The sequence below is a fragment of the Chiloscyllium plagiosum genome, unplaced genomic scaffold (genome assembly GCF_037043375.1).
Source record: "Chiloscyllium plagiosum isolate Xiang-an unplaced genomic scaffold, Cpla_swu_hap1 HiC_scaffold_21, whole genome shotgun sequence".
Taxonomy (NCBI): Eukaryota; Metazoa; Chordata; class Chondrichthyes; order Orectolobiformes; family Hemiscylliidae; genus Chiloscyllium; species Chiloscyllium plagiosum.
The window spans coordinates 7,303,450-7,328,827 of record NW_028270159.1 but is presented as its reverse complement, the minus strand read 5'-3'; the positions used below and the strand labels follow the sequence as shown (position 1 = coordinate 7,328,827).

General features: G+C 40.3%; 2 protein-coding genes across 3 annotated transcripts in view; one reads left to right on the top strand and one right to left on the bottom strand.

Annotated features, from left to right (window-relative positions):
* bbln (bublin coiled coil protein) overlaps positions 1 to 25,378 on the bottom strand; it is an 85,219-nt gene that overhangs the window by 12,459 nt on the left and 47,382 nt on the right. The window lies entirely within an intron of this gene.
* Positions 1 to 25,378, top strand: part of ciz1a (cdkn1a interacting zinc finger protein 1a) — a 70,510-nt gene that overhangs the window by 7,896 nt on the left and 37,236 nt on the right. For both annotated transcript variants that reach the window (XM_043720561.2, XM_043720560.2), the window contains exons 2-6: positions 32 to 189; positions 16,840 to 17,006; positions 19,197 to 19,308; positions 22,385 to 22,490; positions 24,886 to 24,974. In XM_043720561.2, the coding sequence (XP_043576496.2) occupies positions 32 to 189; positions 16,840 to 17,006; positions 19,197 to 19,308; positions 22,385 to 22,490; positions 24,886 to 24,974 (632 nt within the window). The remainder of the gene's footprint in view (positions 1 to 31; positions 190 to 16,839; positions 17,007 to 19,196; positions 19,309 to 22,384; positions 22,491 to 24,885; positions 24,975 to 25,378) is intronic.

Sequence of the window (25,378 nt, the reverse complement as noted above, 5' to 3'; positions counted from 1 at the left end):
TGTTTTTTAATATGATTAATTCTCATTGTAGAGCCATGCAACAGCACCAGCACCAACACCACCACCCTCAACAGCAGCAACATCAGCTGCCACAACAGCAACAGCTAAACCTACGTCCAACCAGTCAGCCGTCACTCCTTAACCCGAATCCCATGCTGCAGCGTGCCCTGATAATGCAGCAGATGCAAGGTAGCATAATATTGTCTCTCTGTTAATAGAAAGTAGACAGAAATTTACCCTGTTATAACACTTTCTTGAATACGTAACATTTCAAGCATTTGCATTAAGATATTTTAATATTTTGAAGCTTACTTTTATAAGCTTACTCTTGATAGCTTCCTAGACTAAAATAATATTTAACACCAGAAAAAAGAAAGAATTGTAGACATCTTTTAAATTAGTCTGTCTGTATCTACTCAAAGCTGTGCAAATTTGCTATATGTCTGTGTTTGTATTGTTTTTTTTGGTTCACTGCATGCCTTAATTACATTAATTGATCACAAATACTGTTCAAAAACACTTCCTGAACAATTGTTTATGCTAATGGAGAGGGTGTTCTGGTATCTATGGTGATATAGAAACATGGGTTACTCTCCCAGTATATTGACCCTCATACAATATTGTTATAGATCTCTGAGATTTGCTGGGCCTTTGCCAATTCTCAGCCACTGTGTACAGAAGTGAAGCTTGGTGCTACTTACGTTTAATGTTGCTGACTTGTGATGCTTCTAAATCCTGTGCCCAATCGTATATTTCCACAACCTAGTAAAAGCGCCCTTAAAACTAACTACAATGTGATTTATTTTTAAATCTGTAACTGAATTTCATTATGTTGCATTTCATTAGATTTTTAAAAGATTGTGGTAGGATCAGGCAAAACCAATATTCCATTGTGAAAGAGAACAAATATTTAATTTATTAAGAGTCCTTTGTGTACCCTAGCAACGTGGATGAAAGGAAATCTGAAGAAATGGTATACTTCAATTTCCAAAAGGAGTTTAATGAGGTGACCCCTCGAAGGTTACTATACAAATTAAGAATTTGTGGTTTAGAGATCAATATCATAATATCATTGGATAAAATATTGTTTAGTTAATAGGAAATAGTGTATGGATAAAGAGATCTTTTTCCAGATGGCAGACTGAGACTAATGGAGTGATATGGGAATCAGTGTTAGATCCTGTACAAATTACTATCTGTATCAATTATATGGATGAAGAGACTGGATATATGGGTAACTAAGTATTGCCAATGACACCAAGGTAGGTGGGAAAGTAAGTTGTGAGGCGGTCATAACCCATCTAAAAGTTGATAGATAAAGTATTATGTGGAAAAGTGTGAACTTAACCACTTTGACAGGAAGATTAGAATAGCAGAATCTTACTTAGTTGGTGAGAACTTGAACTTTATTGGTATGGAGTGATCTGGGTATCCACGTGAATGACAAAAAAATTAGTATGCAGATATAAAAAGTGACCAGGAAGGCAAATGGAATGTTGCCATTTATTACAAGGGGACTGGGATATAAAAGTAGGGAAATTTTATTGCAGCTGTACAGAGCCTTGGTAAACTCCTATCTGGAATATTGTGTATAGTTTGGTCTCATATATGAAAAAATATGTAATTGACTTTAGAGAAGATTCATTCAACTCATTGCTGGGATGAAAGGCTTATCTTAAGAAATGTTGAGCAAGTTTCATCTTTACTATTGGAATTTAGAAGAATGAGATTGATCCATTGAAGGGACTTTGTAAGATGAATGCTAAAAGGATTGAAATGCTGTCCCTCTTGTGGGGGAGACTAGAAACAGTGGACATAATATAAAAATAAGAATTCTCCCTTTTAAGCTAGAAATGAAGATCATTTTTTTTCTCTGAAGGTTAGTGGAATTTGCTTCCTCAAACAGTAGAAGCTGGGTTATTGAATGTATTCAAGTCTGTGTTAGATAGAATTGTGATAGGCAAAGAAATCAAGGTTATAGGGTTACAGAAGTGAAATTCAGACCTCAGTCAGACCATAATCTTACTGAATGGCAGATAAAGCTTAAAAGGGCTAAATTCCCAACTTATGCTCCTAAGTAATGTTCATTTGTAGCCTTTTAATTAGATACTCAGATCTGTTGTTTGTTGACTGTGTTTCAGCGATCAATGTAGTATACATTTTTGAAATACTTTTCCTGGCAACTTTCACATTAACCAAGTATTAATTTGTTAAAGCAAAATAATTTTTGAATCACTTGAATGGGGTGCCCTGAGGGTTTGATTTTAGGACCATTGATTGTTGCTTATAAATGACTGAATTGTTCAGGCAGTACAATTTAGAAGTTTATGGATTGTATAAAACTTGATAATGTCATAAATAGTGAACAGAGTAACAGACTTCAAGAATTCAAAGAATGTTGAAATACTTTCAGCAGCTAACATCTTCTCGAGAGTTTCTCCATTCACAGATAAAGCATGCCTTTGGACCACTACCCACCCCTCCACAACCTGATCCAACAGACTCAATCTGCTACCCAGTCACGAGCATGTAAAGTGAAGAAGCTGACAACAGTGAAGAGGTCAGTACGCTTTTTGTCAGTGGCCTTCCTACAGACATTAAACCACGTGAGCTTTACCTTGTCTTTTGAGCATTTAATTGATATGAAGGTTCACTGATCAAACTAACATCACAACCAGCCAGTTGGCTTTGTTACATTTAACAGCAGAGGAGCAAAGAATGCTGCGTTCACCTAGCCTGCAGTTGCAGCTGCTGCACACTCAAATGCGTTGGTATGCACCTTCTGAAGCATCTCCGGAGGGATAGAAGTCTCGTCAGTTTTGTGAAGCATTTAACTGCCCTTATCCAAGAAATCAGATTTCTCCGAGGAGTGACGCAAGAACAGATTGAATTTTGTTTTCAGGTTGGACTTTACTAAATGAGATTTTGAGAACTGGCTCATTTCCTCTCAACTTGGAGGGGATGGAGTGGTCACTAAGGACTGTGGATTTAAGAACCTTACTGGTGAATTTTTTTTCCATGTGGGACGATTCTTCAAACTCTAATTACTGTAAAGGACTAGTAATTTTTGTTGTTATAGTCATTGTATGCTGTGTGTCAATAACTTGCTTAAATACTGGCTGTCAGAGTCTGATGAAAGGTGGTAGTGCCATCTCGGTGGTTATCATGAAATGATAAAGAGAGGGAATGAGAATGTGTGTAGGGTATAAGCAGGCAGGGAAAGAGTTTTGTGAAACAAGAGGTTCAGCTGAGCCGGACTCAGATCAGCTAAGAATTTGCAGTTAACAATGGGGTGCTGGAGGCAAGGGTAATGGGTTAACAAGGTGGAAAAGCAGTCATTCTGTAGGGCCATTTAACAATGTTGGAAGCATTCAGTACATAAGGTCAGCTAACAAGAGGAAAAGTATCCATTGTATGAATCCAGTTAACAAGGTTAAGAACATCCATTGTATAACAGTAAAGGGCTTGGTCTCTGCTATTGATATTAATTGGGTGACCATTATAATCAACGAATATGTATGTAACCTTATCTGGATGCTCCTCCCTGCAAGTGACTATATAATTTATTAAGAATTTGCTGTTCCAGAGAAGACTGTGAACTCATGTCTCTGTGCACATGGGCGATCGTTCTATCTCCCTCCAGGGCCTGGAATAAAATGAAGGTAAAACTGTACGGTGTCTCTGAGCGTTTTGCTTCAACTGGTTGGGGGTGGGGGGAACTGGACGACAATCCCCCCCCCAAATCCTCTCCCCCTCAACCCTCTCCCCATCTTCAAATCAAAGAGCTTTGGGAGTGAATGGTACAAAGTTACCTGTTTATCTCAAGGTGGACATGGGTGAATTAGTTGTAAGCCATATGATTCACCCAGAAGAGCCCACTTGAACAGTGGTACTTGGTATAGCTCTCTAACTAGTTTCACTCCTTGGCAGGTTCTGCCAATTTTTCCTTTCAAACATTTTGCCAAAGTCTTTCGATTGTTATTATTAAATCTTCTTCTGCCCTCCTTTCTAATATACAACAACTCACTGTGTGCAATAAAAAGATGTTATCTCATATTACCGTTGATTCTTGTACCAATCACTATAAATTGTGTCTATGGTTACTGATCATCCTGCGAATGAAAAATTTCTTCACATATACCTGTTAAAGCCCTTCATAATTTTGAACAACTTTGTCAGAGTTTATTGTTTCAGTCAACATTTTCTAGTTCTTTGGAACCCTAGAAACAACAATCAGGTCATCATTAAGTGTTTTCTTTTAATGATAATCCGCCCAATTGACTCCTCACAATTTAAGCCCTACCTCCTTTTCTATCATTCTGGTTGCTGCCATCTGTGTGCATTTAATAGGGCATTGCTTAGCTCAGTTTGCCGGACATCCCATTTGCAATGCAGAGTGATACCAACAGCATGGGTTCAATTCTCACAACATGGAAGATCTTCTTTCTCAACCTCTCCCCTCGTCTGAGGTCTGGTGCCCCACAGGTTAAACCATAGCCAGTTGTTTGTCTCTAAAGAGAGAGCACCCCTATAGAACTATGGTGACTTTACTTTTAATAGCGGTTTTTGTTTTGCACAGTCGGATTTTGCTATAATTAGTGTTTCCTCAACACAATTTGGCTTTAACCAGATTTCCTTACCTCCATTTGGCTATAGTGTGATTCTGGTCCCATGTGTTTAAATTGTACAGCTATTGCGCGCTTTTCTTATAATGCAAGATTGCAGGAGAACGAGACTATCATGTTATATCAGAACCGATTGCACTGTGATAACCAGGAATGAATATAATAATTCAAGTGTGATAATGCACGTGTTTTAGAAAAGGGAATGGTTACAGCACAGTCAGCTTAATGTTGATCTTTTTACTGCATCTGAACATCCTGATTTGCTTGACTCACTTGGACCTCGCATTGTTGTGACTGCAGCCAATTTTGAAATTCATGCTGTTTAGAATGATCATGTTAACTTTTCTGCCAGCACCAGAGCAAGTTGCAACAAAGGTCATAGGGTTCCCCATGGATGACTGATTAGCAAGGTTAGATCTCATTGAATACAGGGAGAACTAGCCATTTGGATACAGAACTGGGTCATAGGTAGAAGACAGGGTGGTGGTGGAGGGTTGTTTTTTAGACTGGAGGCCTGTGACCAGTGGAGTGCCACAAGGATTGATGCTGGGCCCTCTACTTTTTGTCATTTACATAAATAATTTGGATGTGAGCATAAGGGGTACAGTTAGTAAGTTTGCAGATGACACCAAAATTGGAGATGTAGTGGACAGTGAAGAGGATCACCTCAGATTACAACAGGATCTGGACCAGAAGGGCCAATGGGCTGAGAAGTGGCTGATGGTGTTTAATTCAGATAAATGTGAGGTGCTGCATTTTGGGAAAGCAAATCTTGGCAGGGCTTATACACTTAATGGTAAGGTCCTAGGCAGTGTTGCTGAACAGAGAGACCTTGGGAGTGCAGGTTCATAGCTCCTTGAAAGTGGAGTCGCAGGTAAATAGGATAGTGAAGGTGGCGTTTGGTATGCTTTCCTTTATTGGTCAGAGTATTGAGTACAGGAGTTGGGAGGTCATGTTGTGACTGTACAGGACATTGGTTAGGCCACTGTTGGAATATTGCGTGCAATTCTGGTCTCCTTCCTATCAGAAAGATGTTGTGAAACTTGAAAGGGTTCAGAAAAGATTTAAAAGGATGTTGCCAGGGTTGGAGGATTTGAGCTTTAGGGAGAGGCTGAACAGGCTGGGGCTGTTTTCCCTGGAGCGCGGAGGCTGAGGGGTGACCTTATAGAGGTTTACAAAATTATGAGGGGCATGGATAGAATAAATCGGCAAAGTCTTTTCCCTGTGGTTGGGGAGTCCAGATCTAGAGGGCATAGGTTTAGGGTGAGAGGGGAAAGATATAAAAGAGACCTATGGGGCAACTTTTTCACGCAGAGGATGGTACGTTTATGGAATGAGCTACCAAAGGAAGTGGTGGAGGCTGATACAATTGCAACATTTAAGAGGCATTTGGATGGGTGTATGAACAGGAAGGGTTTGGAGGGATATGGGCCGGGTGCTGGCAGGTGGGACTAGATTGGGTTGGGATGTCTGGTCAGCATGGACGGGTTGGACCGAAGGGTCTGTTTCCATGCTCTACATTTCTATGATGCTAATTGAAATAATCATCCAATACTCTCTTGAATGCCTCAGAAGAATCTGTACCACATTTCCAAGCAGTGCATTCCATGCCCAACTAGTTATTCCTTATTTTAGCCTTGCTTCTTTTGCAGCTCCCTTTAAATCTATTTCCTCATTTCTTTCATGAGTGGGAACAGTTTCTCCATATCGACTTGTATCTAGCCCGCTCATGATTTTGAAAACCACTTCGTATATCCCCAGTTGGCCTTCTTTTCTCCAAGGGAACAGGCCCTACGTCTTCAATCTATCCTCATTACTGAAGTTCCTCATCCCAATCTTGTAAACTGCTTCTGCATTCTCCAATGCGTTCATGTGTTAGGTTCTTTTCTGAAGGTTTCACACATGAGATGCAGTTTGCACTTCTTTGATTAGATTCCCTACAGTGTGGAAACTGGCCCTTTGGTCCAAACAGTCCACACTGACCCTCCGAAGAGTAACCCACCCAGACCCATATCCCTCCGACTAATGCACCTAACACTATGGGCAATTTAGCATGGACAATTCACCTGACCAGCACCCGGAGAAAACCCACGCAGACACTGGGAGAATGTTCAAACTCCACATAGACAGTCACCCGAGGTGGAATCGAACCTGGGACCCTGGTGCTGTGAGGCAGCAGCGCTAACTACTGAGTCACTGTACACACACACACACAGTTTATTAAAGCTTGTATAAGCTGGGTGACTCCCTTTAACCATCCTTGCAGTCATGCAAGGTCGAGTCAAAATGAGGCCCTGAACAAAGAAAATACGCCCCCCCTTTATACAAGTCATTCCGCCATGCCTCTGATGTTGTGGACACTCGCCCACAGTCACATGCCACTCAAGATAACCCCTAGTTACTCACAGTCACCTGTTACCCCAGGTACAATGGCAGGATGAGATCATCTTCAGAGATAATGCAAATGCTAATGCCCTCATCCTGGGGAATCATTATGCAGACGATTTCCTGAGTCAGTGATTCCCCAAGACAATACAGGTGCGACATAACTCTGGCCAGAAAACATTTCTGAATGAAAGAGATTGATAATTTAACTTGCCAATGGCAGGAGAGTAGAGGCAAATGACTATTTAAATGAAGTGTTAATTAGAATGGATGGTCATTCGCATTCTTTCATGATTGTCATCCTCCCCAAAGACAATGCAGCTTAACCCTTAATATTACATTAATGTCCAGAGAGATATCCCCATTTAATCTTTTAACATTACATTCCTCCCTTTTATCATTCCATGATAACTATCAAGATGGGACTGCTACCTTTCACAAGAATCTTACTGCCAGTATTGAAGCAGTTGTTGATACACAACATGTAATGATTATAACAACAAAAAATTTCTAGTCCATGCAGTAAATAGAATTTGAAGAATGTTCCCACGTGGGGAAAAACTTCATCAGTAAATATCTTAAATCCACAGTCATAGAAATGTACAGCATGGAAACAGACCCTTCGGTGCAACACGTCCATGCCGACCAGATATCCCAACCCAATCTAGTCCCATCTGCCAGCACCCGGCCCATATCCCTCCAAACCCTTCCTATTCATATACCCATCCAAATGCCTCTTAAATGTTGCAATTGTATCAGCATCCACCACATCCTCTGGCAGCTCATTTCATACACGTACCACCCTCTACGTGAAAAAGTTGCCCCTTAGGTCTCTTTTATATCTTTCCCCTCTCACCCTAAACCTATGCCCTCTAGTTCTGGACTCCTCAGGGAAAAGACTTCGTCTATTTATCCTATCCATGCCCCTCATAATTTTGTAAACCTCTATAAGGTCACCCCTCAGCCTCCGACGCTCCAGGGAAAACAGCCCCAGCCTGTTCAGCCTCTCCCTAAAGCTCAAATCCTCCAACCCTGGCAACATCCTTGTAAATCTTTTCTGAACCCTTTCAAGTTTCACAACATCTTTCCGATAGGAAGGAGACCAGAATTTCATGCAATATTCCAACAGTGGCCTAACCAATGTCCTGTACAGCTGCAACATGACTTCCCAACTCCTGTACTCAATACTCTGACCAATAAAGGAAAGCATACCAAACGCCTTCTTCACTATCGTATCTACCTGCGACTCCACTTTCAAGGAGCTATGAACATGCACTCCAAGGTCTCTTTGTTCAGCAACACTGCCTAGGATCTTACCATTAAGTGTATAAGTCCTGCTAAGATTTTCTTTCCCAAAATGCAGCATCTCGCATTTATCTGAATTAAACTCCATCAGCCACTTCTCAGCCCATTGGCCCTTCTGGTCCAGATCCTGTTGTAATCTGAGGTAACCCTCTTCACTGTCCACTACACCTCCAATTTTGGTGTCATCTGCAAACTTACTAACTGTACCTCTTATGCTCGCATCCAAATCATTTATGTAAATGACAAAAAGTAGAGGGCCCAGCACTGATCCTTGTGGCACTCCACTGGTCACAGGCCTCCAGTCTAAAAAACAACCCTCCACCACAACCCTCTGTCTTCTACCTTTTGAGCCAGTTCTGTATTCAAATGGCTAGTTCTCCCTGTATTCCATGAGATCTAACCTTGCTAATCAGTCACCTGTCTAGGTGACATTCTCAGTGCTTGAGAGCCTCCTGTGAAGCACTTTTGTGATGTTTCCTCCAGCATTTATAGTGGTTTGTCTCTGCCACTTCCAGTTGTCAGTTCCAGCTGTCCACTGCAGTGGCCGGTATATTGGGTCCAGGTCGATGTGTTTGTTGATAGAACCTAGACAGAGGATGAAACATCTGCAACACAAATTCCCAGCTCGGCGAACACAACAACGAGCACCCGAGCTACAAATCTTCTCACAAACTTTGAATCGGTCTCTCATGGGAACCTTGTCAAACGCCTTACTGAAGTCCATATTGATCACATCTACTGCTCTGCCCTCATCAATCCTCTTTGTTACTTCTTCAAAAAACTCAACCAGGTTTGTGAGACATGATTTCCCACGCACAAAGCCATGTTGACTATCCCAAATCAGTCCTTGCCTTTCCAAATACATATACGTCCTGTCCCTCAGGATTCCCTCCACCAACTTGCCCACCGCCGAGGTCAGCCTCACCGGTCTATAGTTCCCTGGCTTGTCTTTACCACCCTTCATTAACAGTGGCACCACGTTTGCGAACCTCCAGTCTTCCGGCACTTCACCTGTGACTATCAATGATACAAATATCTCAGTAAGAGGCCCAGCAATCACTTCTCTAGCTTCCCACAGAGTTCTCGGGTACACCTGATCAGGTCCTGGGGATTTATCCACTTTTAACCGTTTCAAGACATCGAGCACTTCCTCCTCTGTATTCTGGACATTTTTGCAAGATGTCACCATCTATTTCCCTACAATCTATATCTTCCATATCCTTTTCCACAATAAATACTGATGCAAAATATTCATTTAGTATCTTCCCCATTTTCTGCAGCTCCACACAAAGGCCACCTTGCTGATCTTTGAGGGGCCCTATTCACTCCCTAGTTACCCTTTTGTCCTTAATATATTTGTAAAAACCCTTTGGATTCTCCTAAATTCTATTTGCCAAAGCTATCTCATGTCCCCATTTTGCCCTCCTGATTTCCCTCTTTAGTATACTCCTACTTTCTTTCTACTCTTCTAAGGATTCACTCGATCTATCCTGTCTATATCTGACATATGCTTCCTTCTTTTTCTTAACCAAACCCTCAATTTCTTTAGTTATCCAGCATTCCCTATACCTACCAGCCTTTCCTTTCACCCTGACAGGAATATGCTTTCTCTGGATTCTTGTTATCTCATTTCTGAAGGCTTCCCATTTTCCAGCCGTCTCTTTACCTGCGAGCATCTGCCTCCAATCAGCTTTTGAAAGTTCTTGCCTAATACTGTCAAAATTGGGCTTTCTCCATTTTAGAACTTCAACTTTTAGATCTGGTCTATCCTTTTCCATCACTGTTTTAAAACGAATAGAATTATGGTCACTGGCCCCAAAGTGCTCCCCCACTGAGACCTCACTCACCTGCCCTGCCTTATTTCCCAAGAGTAAGTCATGTTTTGCACCTTCTCTAGTAGGTACATCCACATACTGAATCAGAAAATTGTCTTGTACACAGTTAAGAAATTCCTCTCCATCTAAACCTTTAACACTATGGCAGTCCTAGTCGATGTTTGGAAAGTTAAAATCCCCTACCGTAACCACCCTGTTATTCTTACAGATAGCTGAGATCTCCTTACAAGTTTGTTTCTCAATTTCCCTCTGACTATTGGGGGGTCTATAATACAATTCCAATAAGGTGATCATCCCTTTCTTATTTCTCAGTTCCACCCAAATAACTTCCCTGGATGTATTTCCAGGAATATCCTCCCTCAGCACAGCTGTAATGCTATGCCTTATCAAAAATGCCACTCCCCCTCCTCTCTAGCCTCCCTTTCTATCCTTCCTGTAGCATTTGTATCCTGGAACATTAAGCTGCCAGTTCTGCCCATCCCTGAATCATGTTTCTGTAATTGCTATGATATCCCAGTCCCATGTTCCTAACCATGCCCTGAGTTCATCTGCCTTCCCTGTTAGGCTCCTTGCATTGAAATAAATGCAGTTTAATTTATTAGTCCTACCTTGTCCCTGCCTGCCCTGACTGTTTGACTCACTTTTGTTCTCAGCTGTACCTGTCTCAGATCGATCTCTTTCCTCACTATCTCCCTGGGTCCCACCCCCCCACCTTACTAGTTTAAATCCTCCCAAGCAGTTCTAGCAAATTTCCCTGCCAGTATATTAGTCCCCTTCCAATTTAGGTGCAATCCGTCCTCCTTGTACAGGTCACTTCTACCCCAAAAGAGATCCCAATGATCTAAAAGTGTGAATACTTCTCCCATACACTAGCTCCTCAGCCATGCATTCATCTGCTCTATCCTCTTATTCCTGCCCTCACTAGCTCGTAGCACTGGGAGTAATCCAGATATTACTACCCTTAAGGACCTCCTTTTTAAATTTCTCCCTAACTCTGTGTAATTTCCCTTCAGAGTCTCAACCTTTTCTCTTCCAATGTCGTAGGTTCCAATGTGGACAATGACCTCCTGCTGGCCCCTCTCCCATGTGTGAACATTCTGCACCCTTTGAGACATCCTTGATCCTGGTACCAGGGAAGCAACACACCACTCTGCTTTTTTGCTGCTGGCCACAGAAATGTCTGTCTGTGCTTCAGACTAGAGAATCCCATAACACAACTGATCTCTTGGAAGCCGACGTACCCCTCGTTGCATTAGAGCCAGACTCAATACCAGAAACTTGGCTGTTCGTGCTACGTTCCCCTGAGAATCCATCACCCCCTACATTTTCCAAAACAGCATACCTGTTTGAAATGGGACCCTTAGAGAGCCCTCCACTCCCTCCAAGCCAAGTGGAATCGAGCCAGTTCTCCAAAGTCTCCTTCAATAAAGTCTAACCTGAAAACAAAATTCAGTCTGCCCTTCTGCATTACTCCATGGAGAAATCTGAATTCTTGGGTAAGCGCAGTTAAATATTTAACAAAACTGGCCTCCTTGCAGAGATGCTTCAGAAGGAGGATACCAGTGCATCTGAGCATTCAGTGCAGCGGCTGCAGCAGCAGCATAGGTGAACGCAGCATTCTTTGCTGCTTTCCCCCACTCTGTTTTAAATGTAACAAATCCAACTGGCTGTTGTGATGTTAGTTTGATCAGTGAACCTTCATTTCAATTAAATGCTCAAAAGACAAGGTAAAGCTCACATAGGTCAATGTCCATAGGAAGGCTACTGACAAAAAGCATTGTTAGCTCCTTCACTTTCCATGCTCATGACTGGGAAGCTGATTGATCCTTTGGATCAGGATGTGGAAGGGTGGGCGGTGGTCCGAAGGCATGCTTTACCTCTGAATGGAGAAACTCTCAAGAAGATGTTAGCTGATGTTGTATTTCCTCTCTCATTCCTTCCTTGCCAAGGTGGTTAACAGTATGAAGACAGTCACACCTTTAACTACACTAAATTGTGTCTGCCTACTTAACCTTTTTTTGAATTCTTGAAGTGTGTTCATTATTTGACATTATCAAGTTTTATACAATCCATAAACTTCTTAATTGTACTGGCTAAACAATTCAGTCATTTCTAAACAATGGTCAGTGGTCCTAAAATCAAACCCTCGGGACCCCATTCAGGTGGTTCAAAAATTATTTTGCTTTAACAAATTAATACTTGGTTAATGTGAAAGCTGCCTGGAAAAGTATTTCTAAAATCTAGAACAGCAAGAAATCAATAACATGTTTCCTGTGCTCTAGCCATTTAAGAGGCAGTTTCAGTTCAGATTTAAATCTCAAATATTTGCGGGAAACAAATGCAGAATATATTAAAATATGTTCTCCAATAGAAACTTCCCGAATAAACCAGTCGGAATTACAGTGGCAACTTTGGTAGAGATCAACATTCTTAGAGTTTGCAATATGAAGGGGGCCAATGCAGCCTTAATAATTAGCAGAATTTAAACAACTCAGCCTCGAGTTCTAATATTCTCTAAAATCTTAACGAAACATCAAATTAAAAATGCACTCTTCTTTTTGTGAACACTCTGCATTAAAAACACAGCAGCAAAGATATTTTAATATAATGCTCTCATCTGGCTAAAGCATGATCACTGACCCAACTGTTCTTTGTAACAGGCATTGTAGAATTTCAAACAAACTGGGGCTTAAAGTTACAAGTTTGATAATTTTAGAAAGTACATCATGTTATACAATTTCAGTGTAGAAACAAAAATCTGCACTATTACACAGTCCACAAAACACATTGAACTCAGTTACTGATTCAAACAAAGCAAAACAGTTACTTAAAAGGATTTTCTGAACCAGTATTTTAACAAACCAAAATATTTAAATATTGAACACTCTCAGTATAGCACAATTTATATTGAAACTTCCCCTTCTCGACTCAAGTACGAGTACAACCTTAATTTCAGCGTTTCTCGATTTTTTTTTTTCAAAGAGCCTCTGGTCAGAATTCTTCTCATTTCAATACGGGAGAAAAACACTCACATTTGAGAACCCCTTCAATTCACCTGATGATGATCCATGAAATGGAAAACGAGTCAAAAAAATGGAGGAGGTGGCCCCAAAAGATCCACATCAGAATCGGACAAAAATAAATCACTTCCACAGACTCTGAATCAACCGCCATGGCACAAAAAAAAACACACCGGCATTAGTCCAAGATTCCCAAAGTTTCGTGCAACCCACAACGCCTGGCACGCGAACACAAAAACATCACTAAAACATCCTCACTTCACAGGACCGAGGAACGCCACCTGACTACCAGATGAGGCCTCGAAGGAAAGAAAGACCAGTCGTACCTTCACAACAAAATCATACCCTTAAAGAGAAAAGCTTCACGGTGGAACACATTGCATCGCAGTCCAAGCCACTCTTCCCCCAGAACAAAGACTTGCAGAGTCAAGTTCACAGCACAAAAATTCAGACAAAGCTTCCCCAGCAGTCAATGCATTTTACTGTCGGGACCCGAGTGGACCGGCTCCACTTTCTTCCCCTTCTCCCAGTGATGCCCTGTTGTCTCAGAGTACTTGTAAGGGGCGGTGTGGGGGACAAAGGCAACAATTGTAAGAAGTATCAAATTCTAGCTTTATTTTACTCTGGTGCCTCAAATCTCGCCACTAGAGGATTTTAAACTTCTTCCCTGGAGGATGTTAAAATCCTTTTTCCCTAGAGGACTTTAAACTCCTTTTTACCTGGGGACTCTAACCCCTTTTCAGGTCTGGGACTCTAACTCTGATTCACCCCTGGGACTCTTAACCCCGATTTAACTGTGGGGACTGTAACCCCAATTCATCCCTTTCTAAAACTCTTTTAAAACCCAGCTTCGCGCAAAGTGACTCTGTGCAAGTATGCGAGTTACCTCAAAGATTCCGTCACCACCGAGTCCCAGGAGATGAGGGGGTCATCTCAATGGTAGATTTAGACAGAAATCAAGGTGAAGCTTACCTTGTGGGCCCATCCGCCTCACACAACCAACACTCAGATGATCGCTTATTCAGTTCACCTGGAAGCTCCATGTATTTTGGGATCCCACTGCTGTCACCATATGTTAGGTGCTTTTCTCGAGGTTTTGCATGCAAGATACAATTCGCACGCACTAACTTCTGCAAACAGTTAAAGTTTATTAAAGCTTGTACATGCCAGGTGACCCTCCTTGCAGGCGCGTGAAGCCCTGAACAAAGAAAACACATCCCCTTTTACAGGTCTTTCCCACAGTTACATGCCACTCAAGACAACCGTGAGTTACTCACAGTCACATTACCCCAGGTACAATGGTAGGATGAGATCATCCTCTGAGATAATGCAAATGCTAATGCCCCAGTCCTGTGAATCATTATGCAGACAATTTCCTGACTCAGTGATTTCCCAAGACGATGCAGGTGCCACTTAACTCTGGCCAGAAAGCATTTCTGAATGAAAGAGATTGAATGATAGTTTAACTTGCCAATAGCAGGAGAGTATTAGCAAATGACTGTCTAAATGAATTGTGAATTACAATGGATGGTCATCCGTAGTCTTTCATGATGGTCGTCCCCACTCAAAGACTGCAGTTTAACCCATAATATTACATTAATGTCGAGAGATATTCTCATGTAATCTTTAAACATTATACACACGCTTCCTATATTATGTACTCAAGTTGACGTCTAACAAGTGTCACATAGAAATTCAACATTGTACTCTACACCACTGTTAATAAAGCTGAGGACACCATATGCTTTCCTTACTGCGCTCTCTACCTCTCTTGTCACTTTCAGTGATGTGCGTATTTCCATCCTAGTCTCTCTGCTTCTGCATTACCCTTTAGAATTGTACTTCCTATTTTATATTGTCTTTCAATGCTTTTCCTACCAAAATGCATCACTTCATACGTCTTTGCATTGAAACTCATCCACCAACTATGCCCATTCCAAGAAATTGTCTTTGTTTCTTCTGGAATTCTACACTACCCTCCTGATGATTTACGTATCTACCAAGTTTTGTTAAATACAAATTTTAAAATTGCCCCCAGCATACCAAGGTTGAGGTTATCAGGAAGAGCAAAGATCCTAAAATCAATCCCTTGGGAATTGCGCTACAAATCTTCCTCCAGCCTGAAAAATATCTATTGGTCATTACTGTGTTTCCTGCTCACTCAGTTCGTTTTGTATCCATACTGTTACCTTTCCTTTTGTTCCATGACCTATAACTTTCTTCACAGGTCTGTTGTATGGTACCATTTCAAATGTCTTCTGGAAATCCATGAATATCACATCAGCAGCATTACCCTCATTGAGCCTTTTTGTTACTGCTTCAGAAAGTGCCAGCAAGTTAGATGAATGTGATTTCCCCTTTAGAAATCCAGGATGACTCTTTTTAATCAACCACCTCTTTCCATGTAACTAGTAATTCTATTCCAAATAATTATCTCCCGAAATTTCCCCCCCACTGAAGTTAAATTGACCGGTCTGTGATTACTGGGCTAATCATTACAACCTTTCTTGAGCAAGACTGTGATACAGATATTTGCAATCTTCCAGTCTTCTGGCATCTCCTCGAGGTCTAGCCAGTTCCCTGCAATTTCTACTCATTCAAAATCCTTGATATGAGATTAGATTAGATTCCCTACAGTATGGAAACAGGCCCTTCAGCCCAAACAGTCCACACTGAGCCTCTGACCAGATATCATTCTCATCTGGTCCTGATGCATTGTCAACAGTCTATTCAACACATCTGCCATGTCACTTTTATCAATCTTGTGACTGAGTTTCCTCCTCTGCTGCATTGGAGTGAGTAGCATCTCTCTCTTTGGCAAAGACAGATGCAGAGTATTTGTTTGACACTTGCCTCCTGTCTCCACTTTTTTAATCAGTCCTAATCAGCCACACTCCTTTTACCCACCTCTTGCTATTCATTTGCTAGCTGCCAGTCTTTTCTCATTATTCCTTTTGCTTTTTCAAACCCAGATTTTCTCAATTTTATTTTTACCTGACACTATTTTTTGATACTAGACATATTTGATTGGATAGTTCTGTAGATTTGCATCTATTTCATCCTTCATGTTGCCTTGATCAAAAGAACATATTTCAGAACTGTTTAGTTTAAATCCTTTTTGATTTGTAGATAAGTTTAACTGTCATTGTTAATTCTTATTAACTCTTATTGTTAAACTTAAAAATCACACAACACCAGATTATAGTTCAACAGGTTTATTTGGGAGCACTAGCTTTCGAAGTGCTGCTTCTTCATCAGGTGGTTGTGGAGCAGGACCATAAGACACAGAATTTACAGCTATAAATTCTGCGTCTTATGGTCCTGTTCCACAAGCACCTGATGAAGATGCACTGCTTTGAAAGCTAGTGCTTCCAAATAAACCTGTTGGACCATAACCTGGTGTTGTGTGATTTTTAACTTTGTCCACCCCAGTCCAACACAGTTCCTCCAAATTTTATTGTTAAGGTATGGTTTTTTTCACCAAAATGCATTTTCTGCATTAAGAGTTATAGTGGAAAGAACTTAGAAAAAAAATTAACAATTTTTAATTATAATTGTTAAGCTTTTGCTAAGAGTCGATGTGAATTGTGTCTACATCTAATGTGGTAGACAGCATTGTAATGGATTCTGTTTATTAAATCTGATTCTCATAAGTATCAAATTTTACAGGTAGTCTTCATGGTTACAGCATGACTGCCCCAGGTCTTCAGCCATTTTTCTCACCAGGACCCCGAGCATCAATCCTGGGCACCCCTCCCCTTGGCATCCAGCTCCAGACACCTCGCATTAGATTTGGGAACCAATTGTTCCAGCAACATCACCGAAGATTTAACAAAGTAAGTGGAATCTCGGTTCAGTGGCATGAATGAGATGTTCCAAGTGGGAAAGCTGCAGCATAGAATTTAAATAGGCTAATGTGAAAGAAATGGAGATTGTCCAGACAAAAAAAAATACTAATAAAAGTGTGACTGTTTTTTTCTATATAAAAATTTAGGTTTGTATCCAAATAAATGGCCAAGGAGTTAACTACCTTGGATAATACTAATCTAGACAGAAGATTCTCAACAAGTACGTTAGTGCAGTGAATAATCTCCGGGCAGTCACTGTAAGAAATGAACTAAGCTGGAGGAATGGAAACTGTTTTTCCATTGCAAAGGTTGGACTACCAAGTGCCTGAAGAGATATGACTATGCATCTTCATAAATGTCTGAATGAAAGACCGATGAGCTCTGTTGTGTTCTGTAAAATATATTGGAATATATTTTCAAATGCAGTCCTTGCCCCACCCCAGAAAATTCATATGCTCCACAGTCCAGAAGAATAAATGCAATAGATGTGTTTGGGTATATTATCACCTCAAGTGTCTCTCCAAATCATATCTCGATCCTGACTTGTACATAAAGCGTCGTGCCTACATTGTCACTGGGTCACTTTCCTGAAATTTACGTTACAGTATTACGGGAGACCTCCTCCCCCCCCCACCCCGTCTCACAGACAGCTGTGGTTCAAAGAGAAGGATATGTAGGAATGGGTAATTTGCACTGCTAATGAAACTTACATTTTTGCATCCCTACAGAATACTTTGAACAGGCCTTCCCCTGTTTGACTAACTTTTGATATTTGATTTTGGTTTGAGCTTTGACAATATCACTCCCCATACACAGTTGGCACTGACTGAGTAAGAGGTGCATAGAAACGTTTGATTTGATTTATTACTGTTTTGCGTACCAAGGTACAGTGAAAAGCCTTGTCTTGCGTGCTTTACAGACAGATGGTACTATACAAGTGCATTAGGGGAACAGAATAGAGTGCAGGATACAGTGTTATAGCTGCCAGGAAAGGTCAACATTGTCATTAAAGAGGTTGATTCAAAAGTCTAATAACACTTGGGAACAATCTGTTTTTAAATCTCTTTATATGTCTATACAAACATTTGTGTATTTTCTTTGATGGTAGATGGTGGAAGAGAGTATAACTGGAGTGGGAGGAGTCTTTGATTATCTTGATTGTTTTCCCAATGCAGCAAGTATAGATGAAATCAATGGATAGAAGGCTGGTTGGCGTGATGGGCTGGGCTATGTTCTCAACTCTACAGTTTCTTTCAATCTTGGAAGAGCAGTTGCCGTACCACACTGTGATGTATCCAGATAGCACATTTTCTATGATGCGCCTATAAAAATTTCTAAGAGTCTTTATGGACATGCTGAATTTCCTTAGCCTCCTGAGGAAGTAGAGGTGATGCTGTGCTTTCTTGACTGCAGAGTCAATGTGGCTGCACCAGGATAGATTGTTAGTGATCGTCACTCCCAGGAACTTGGCGCTGTTGGCCATCTTCACCTCAGCACCATTGATACAGACAGGGGTATGCCCTGCACTCCGCTTCCTGAAGTCAATGACCAGCTCCTTCGTTTTGCTGACATTGATGAAGAGATTGTTATCTTTACATCATGCTGTTTTTTAGTAATTATTTTCAGACCTAATTGAATTCAAATTTCACCATTTACGATGGTGGGATTTGAATCCATCTCACCAGAACTTCACTCTGTGGTTTTGTAATTGCTAGATTAGTGACAATACCATTATGTCACCACCTCCCTTTTTGGCACATTCTATTATCAGATGTTAACAGAAACAATGTATCGCTGTCAGGCAGTCAGGATGCAAATGTGTTACCATTGCGAGGTTGTTCACACAGATGCTGTCATCTTGACAGGCAACATTGGAGTGACGATATTAACTGCTAAACTGCTGTCTTGATACCAACTCTAATTGCCATGTGAATGCATGATTAGACTAGCACCTTTGGGATTGGAGAGCTATTTGGCTCCAATTAAAATCCTTTTCTTTCTCAGTCTGTTGTTCAGAACTCTTATGTGTCAGGTCAGCCAGCGACATTGTCTCTGGGTGAGCTATTACCACAGCTTCATCTTCCATGTGGAAAAATGTTTCTATATGATGTCTGAGCTCATGGTTTAGTTTTGGTCTTGACTTTATTATGCTGAATTCAAATTTATTTTCTCATGCAGGATTTTAAGAGAATGCATGATATGAGAAGAGACCGCTATCCACCACGAGAGCCATTCCGAGCAAAAATGGATGAACAGCATGATGCTAATAAAATCAACGAGGAAGCGGCAGGTACTAAGTATGCAAAATTAAGAAAAATGACAGTACCATTTGTAATTCAAAAACCTGGAACTGTAAGGGAAATAGAAAGGCAAAGCAAATATATTTTCTCCTTCTAAGCTTTTGGCTGTGTATATTTGCTAACCTAAAATCTTGGTCTTTTCTATAAGTACGCCTACAAAGTTCATGGTGGATTTCAGATAGTTTAGGTGTTGTGGCTCATTTTATGTGGATAGGTATACATATACATTGCAGGGGATTGCTTGCTGATGAATGGGGCTAATGGTGTGCGGAATTAAATCGTTGCAGAATAGCGCACCTTGGATAAACTAGCTAGTCTTTATTTCCATTCATATAATACAGTCAGTTGTATTTACCATAAGACATAGGAGCAGAAGTAAACCAATGAAATTGTGGATGATCTGATAATCCTCAACTACATTTTCCTGAGCTTTCCCCAATTGCCTTATTGGTTTAAGGTTTTATCTGTCTCAGCCTTGAATATATTTAACAGTCTAGCCTCTCTGAGAGAAGGAATTCTTCTTTACCTCTATCCTAATCCCTTAATCTGAGATTATGGTCTCTGGTCAAGAATCTGAGGGGAAATGAACCTTTGCACATGTACCTAATCAAGCCCCTCTAAGAATCTTAAATGTTTCAATAAGGTCACTTCTCATTCTTTTAAATTTCAATGAGTTCAGGTTCAACTGACTCAAGTCCCTCTCCACATGAGAAAATCCCTCTATATTTGTGATAAATCTAGTGAACAGTCTCTGGACTGTTTTCAGTGCAAGTGCATCTATTCTTAAATAAAGGAGTTAAATCTATTTACAGTATTTTAAGTGTGGTCTAACATGTACGTTTTACAGTTTCAGCAGCACTTTCTACTTTTATATTCCATTCCCAATAAAATAAAGGCCAGCATTCCATTTGTCTCCATTATTACTGAATTTTTATGCCAGCTTTCTGTGATTTATGCACAATAGCTCCCAAGTCCCTCTGCAGCTCTCAGCAGTCTTTCTCCAATTAAATAATATTCAGCTCCTCTATTCCCGCTGTAGTGAATGGCCTCACATGTTCTCCACCTTATGTTCCATCTGCAAAGTTTTTGCCCATTCACTTAACCCTTCTGTATTTCTCTGCAGACCCTTTGTGTTATCCTCATCGCTTGACTTCCTATCTACTTTTGTGATATATCCAAACTTGCCTAGAGTACATTCATTTCAGGTCATTAATATATGTTGTAAATAATTGTGACCCCAATAATTACAATCGCATTCCTGTATCTACAGTAAAAATGCCACCCTTATGCCAACTCTAATTCCAATGAATTATCCAATCTTCAATCATGCTGGTGTACTAACCCCAACATGATGGGCTGTTATCTTATTAAGCGGTAGTCTTTCAGTTTTCAAATATTTTACATCTTTTGGTTCCCCTGTATTTATTCTACTTGTTATCTCTTCAATTCTGGTAAATTTGTCAGGCATTATTTCCCCTTGTGAAGCCAAGCTGACTGTGCTTGACTATATAATGTATTTCTATATGTTCTGCTATTACGTCCTTTATAATAGCCTCTAACATTTTTCCCAGTAAGAGATGTTAAGCTAACTGGCTTATAATCAACTTTATTTTGTCTTACCTTTTTTGAATAAAGGTGTTAATTTGGCAGTTTTCCAATCCTGTGGGGCTTTTCCATAATCTAAGGTAGATGAGTGCATCCACAATCTCTGTATCTACTTCCTTCAATATCCTAGGTACATGCCAGTGAGTCTATAGGGACCTATTGGCTTTTAGCCCCATTAGTTTTTTACTAGTGATAGTTATGATCTTTATTTTGTCCCCCTTTTACCACTTAATTATTTACTATTTTTGAAATTTATTAATGACTTTTATGTGAAGACCAATTGCAATTTCATCCCTTCAAATTAAGGTTCTGCAAGTGAAGATTCCTATTTAATATGCTACTGTCAGTATCTTTTCCAGTTTAATGTTTTTGAGGATGCAGTCAGAATTGGGAAAGGGATGGGGTGCATGCTCAGAGCTAACTGACTTTCTGTTTGAGTTGATTTGTTCACTATTGCTGTTCTTGTGCGTCATTCTTTCACATGACTTTGAGGTCCATGGTGAGTATACTATTGCTTAGTGCTGAACATGCAAGAACTATTGGACTGCTGAGTGTCATTTTGTTTTGGAAGATGGTGAACTGCCCAGAGTAATTCTCGTGCCTTAATATATCTTATCACCTCCCGAAGTAGTTACTGCATTAGCATTTATCAGCTCTGTCTAGAATATTTCAGACATTTTATGAAGCTCAAAAGATGTGATTCTTTTGAGCTTATAATTTGTTTGTAATTACTAATTCCTGTAGTTTTTGTCTTTTCAAAGTGTTGCAAACATCATGCATGTATGAATATTTTATATCATTGATAATTTCTTTTGAGGAGTATTCCTCTAAGAATGTTATGAGAAGTCCACAGTGACCTTTCTCCTCACTTCTCTTTGCTTTACCCCCTCTTTTATTGAATCTGTTCTACTATAACGTCTGCAGTGTAATAGCAGGCTTAAATAGCAAGAGCATCTCCAAATTATAGAACTCATTAACATTTGATTTCCTGCTTCACCGTTACACTTGTCATCATATTTATATTTTGAAGTTGTCATACTCGTTGCTGCATCTGAAACTATTTTACTACAGTTGTAAGCATGTCATCTCAACATTTCAAACCCAAACATGTAGGAGCCATGGAGATTAGTGCTGATTGTTGAATATCAAAAGTTCAGTTTTGGTTCGAAAAAGTCAAGACATATATTGTTTCTTATGTGCACGCATCAAAAACTTCAACACTGATTTACTTATTCTTTGTATTCACCCAATCGAATTCACCCCAATCGCGTTCACACCCCATTATCCTTTAATTAACATAGAACCATCACCTATTCCCTTGTTTCAGTTTGGTCTCTGGCATCCCTGCCAGACTGTACTCAATGATAACATGGTTGAGATAACATTTTTTGAGATCCTACTAATTTGATAGAGTAAGCAAGTCTCAGTTGTATTTTAAATGAAATAATTTGTTCTGATCAGGCAATAAACCTGCCAATGCAAAAGATGCAGCTGGCTCTGCATCTCCGAAAACTGAAGACTCTTCACAAACTGATGAACCAGATGCAAAAAGGAGAAGACTTGAGAGGTATTAGCAAGTTTTTATTTTCAGTTTGTTTGTTTATTCGATCTGTCCCTGAGGTAATGATCATACTTGGACACCACCTGGTACACTGGTTGGCAGGAATGCCTACTCTTCAGATGAAAACATGAATAGTGGGCATCATAGAAGCTGCACTTGGCCATTTAGCCATATTAATCTGTTTTGCCATTCACTTAGATTAGATTAATTACAGTGTGGAAACAGGCCCTTCGACCCAACAAGTCCACACCGAAGCGCAACCCACCCAGACCCATTCTCTTACAATTACCCCTTCACCTAACACTACGGGCAATTTAGCATGGCCAATTCACCTAACCTGCACGTCTTTGGACTGTGGGAGGAAACCGGAGCACCCGGAGGAAACCCACGCAGACACGGGGCAAATGTACAAACTACACAGTCAGTCACCTGAGGCGGGAACTGAACCTGGGCCTCTGGTGCTGTGAGGCAGCAGTGCTAACCACTGTGCCAACGTGCTGCCCAAATCATGTTGATTTGTAACCTAATTCCACCTGTAGGCCATATTCCTTAAAATATTTTCTAATAAATCTGTACACAGGGGTTATTGTAAAGGTGCTAAACTTTTATCTTCACCTGACTCTCCTCTTTCCTCTCTCCATAAAATCAGCCCTAATTTTTTTTTCTCTGTACACTATGTCAGCCGGTCCAAGTCTAACAACTGTCATTTGAGAACAAAGCTGCTGCATTCCCATTTCCTATCCCAGGCATTATGTGCATTGGGACCCCCACCACGTACGAATCAGGGCTCACGCCTCGCAAAAGTGGGTTCATGGGAGACTTAGGATTTTTGTTATGGTCAAAATTTGGGCCTAAGTGATTATCTTAACTGCACTGCTGAAACCAGGCTCCACTCTTTGGGTTAGTGGTGAATCTATTCAACTATACTCCAGAGACTTCTTTCACTGAAGTGTCTTTTAAAATTTAAATAAAAATGAAGTGATCTGTATCTCAGCAGTTCGACCTTCATGCAAAACCTTTTTCCAGGAATGATTGTGTTCCAAACATTGTACCATTCTGTTTAGATTCAAGAGTGATCAAGCAATTGCCTGCCCTTTATAAGTTGCCCTAGAACCTTGCAATTAGTTGTGAGTAAAACAGCTTCCTTGAGGACCTCGAGTGATTTGAAAGACCCAAAATCATTATCTTTTGCTCCAATTGCAAAGTGTAGGATTAACATCTTGGAAACAAGGGACTATCTGTGTGACCCTGTGAAGTAAGGTGACAGTCCTCGATAATGTTTTGCTTGCTAACGGTTCGATTTGAGAGTTTCGAGAATTCAAAGTGTTCAAAGGGGCATGTTTGTGCCGCACAGTTTAAGCTTTGTGTTAATGACCTTATTCCTAGATTTGTAATTCAAGAATGAAATAATGAAAGTGTGTATGTTTTTAGAACTGTATGTTATGACCAGATTTAAAGAATAATTATTATAATATTGGTTATAAATTCTGCTGAAGTAGAATTACGTTTGAAACAAAAATGACAATATGGTTTCTTTCATTACCTTTATATGCTTGCAGATAAGATGAGCTGTACCCACATCTCCTAGAACATGTCCTTTAACCACAGCAGCAACTTGCATTTAGCACCTTTTTAAAGTAGTAAAATATAGCAAGGTGCTTCACAGAAGTGTACCAAGACAGAAATTGATACGCAAACATGAGAACAGGAAAAGAATTTGTTTCTAACACCATCATGAAAGAGTTAGAGAAATACTGATTTGGTGGTTAAAAGGTTGGCCAAGATATGAGGGATAGGTCCCTGTTCCTTTTCAAAGCAATGTCATGAGATCTTTTACAACCATTTGAGAGGGGACGTAGGGGTTTTGTTCAATTTTTCATCCAAAAGTCAACAACTCTAATAGTGCAGGTCACCCTCAGTACTGAACTGAACTATGTGTGTTCAGGTTTTTGAATACAATTTGAACTCAGACCTTTTGACTCCTAGCAAGAATGAGAAAGTCAGCTGAGCCACAGCAAACCTAATTTGTGAATACAACTTGGTCTATAATTGTTTCTAGTGGAAAAATGAGGGAGCATGCAGCACTTTTCTTTCTTTTTGTCTCACCTTGTTTTTTGCTTCTACTAGAGATAAATATTCCAAGCTTTATATGTCAACATTATTGGAATGTACTATTTGAATCTTGTGAAACAGTCCTCCACTCCCATCTTTAAAAGGAAGTGCACTTGAACTCTTTGAGTCTTACTTATGTTGGGCCACATTGCGATTGGATTTGTAATTACCTGGCATGTCTAGATATTGTTACATGGAAGCAAAATATGGGGTTACTGTCAGTGGTCTACTGGTGTCCGTATTTGTTGTTGAATTAACTTTGAACAAAGTTAAATTCTTCTTTCAACAGTGAAAATGATGATAATCTCATTAAACATTCTGATGCTGGGGAGTCAGCTACAAGCAAGAGCAATCTGAAGGGAGAAGACAGAGACAAAGGTACGTGAAGCTCCAGAGTAGATGTGAGAGGGAAAATCCATATTAATTGTCAGAGGCCTATAACGCAACACATCATCTACATTTGTAACTTGCCCAGTTTGGGTTCTGCCAGGGTCACCACCTAATCTCATTGTAGCATTGGTTCAAACATGAACAAATATGTTGAATTCCAAAGGTGAGGCGAGAGTGATAGCCCTCGACATTAAGGCCACAATTGACCAAGTGTGGCATCAAGGAGCTCTAGCAAAACTGGAATTCATAGGAAATAAGGGGCAAACTGACTGCTAATTGGAGTCACACCTGACACATTGAAAAATAGTTGTGCTTGTTGGGGGTCAATCATCTCAGCTCCAAGACATTTCTGCAGGAGTTCCTCATGATAGATATAACCGTCATAAAGTTAG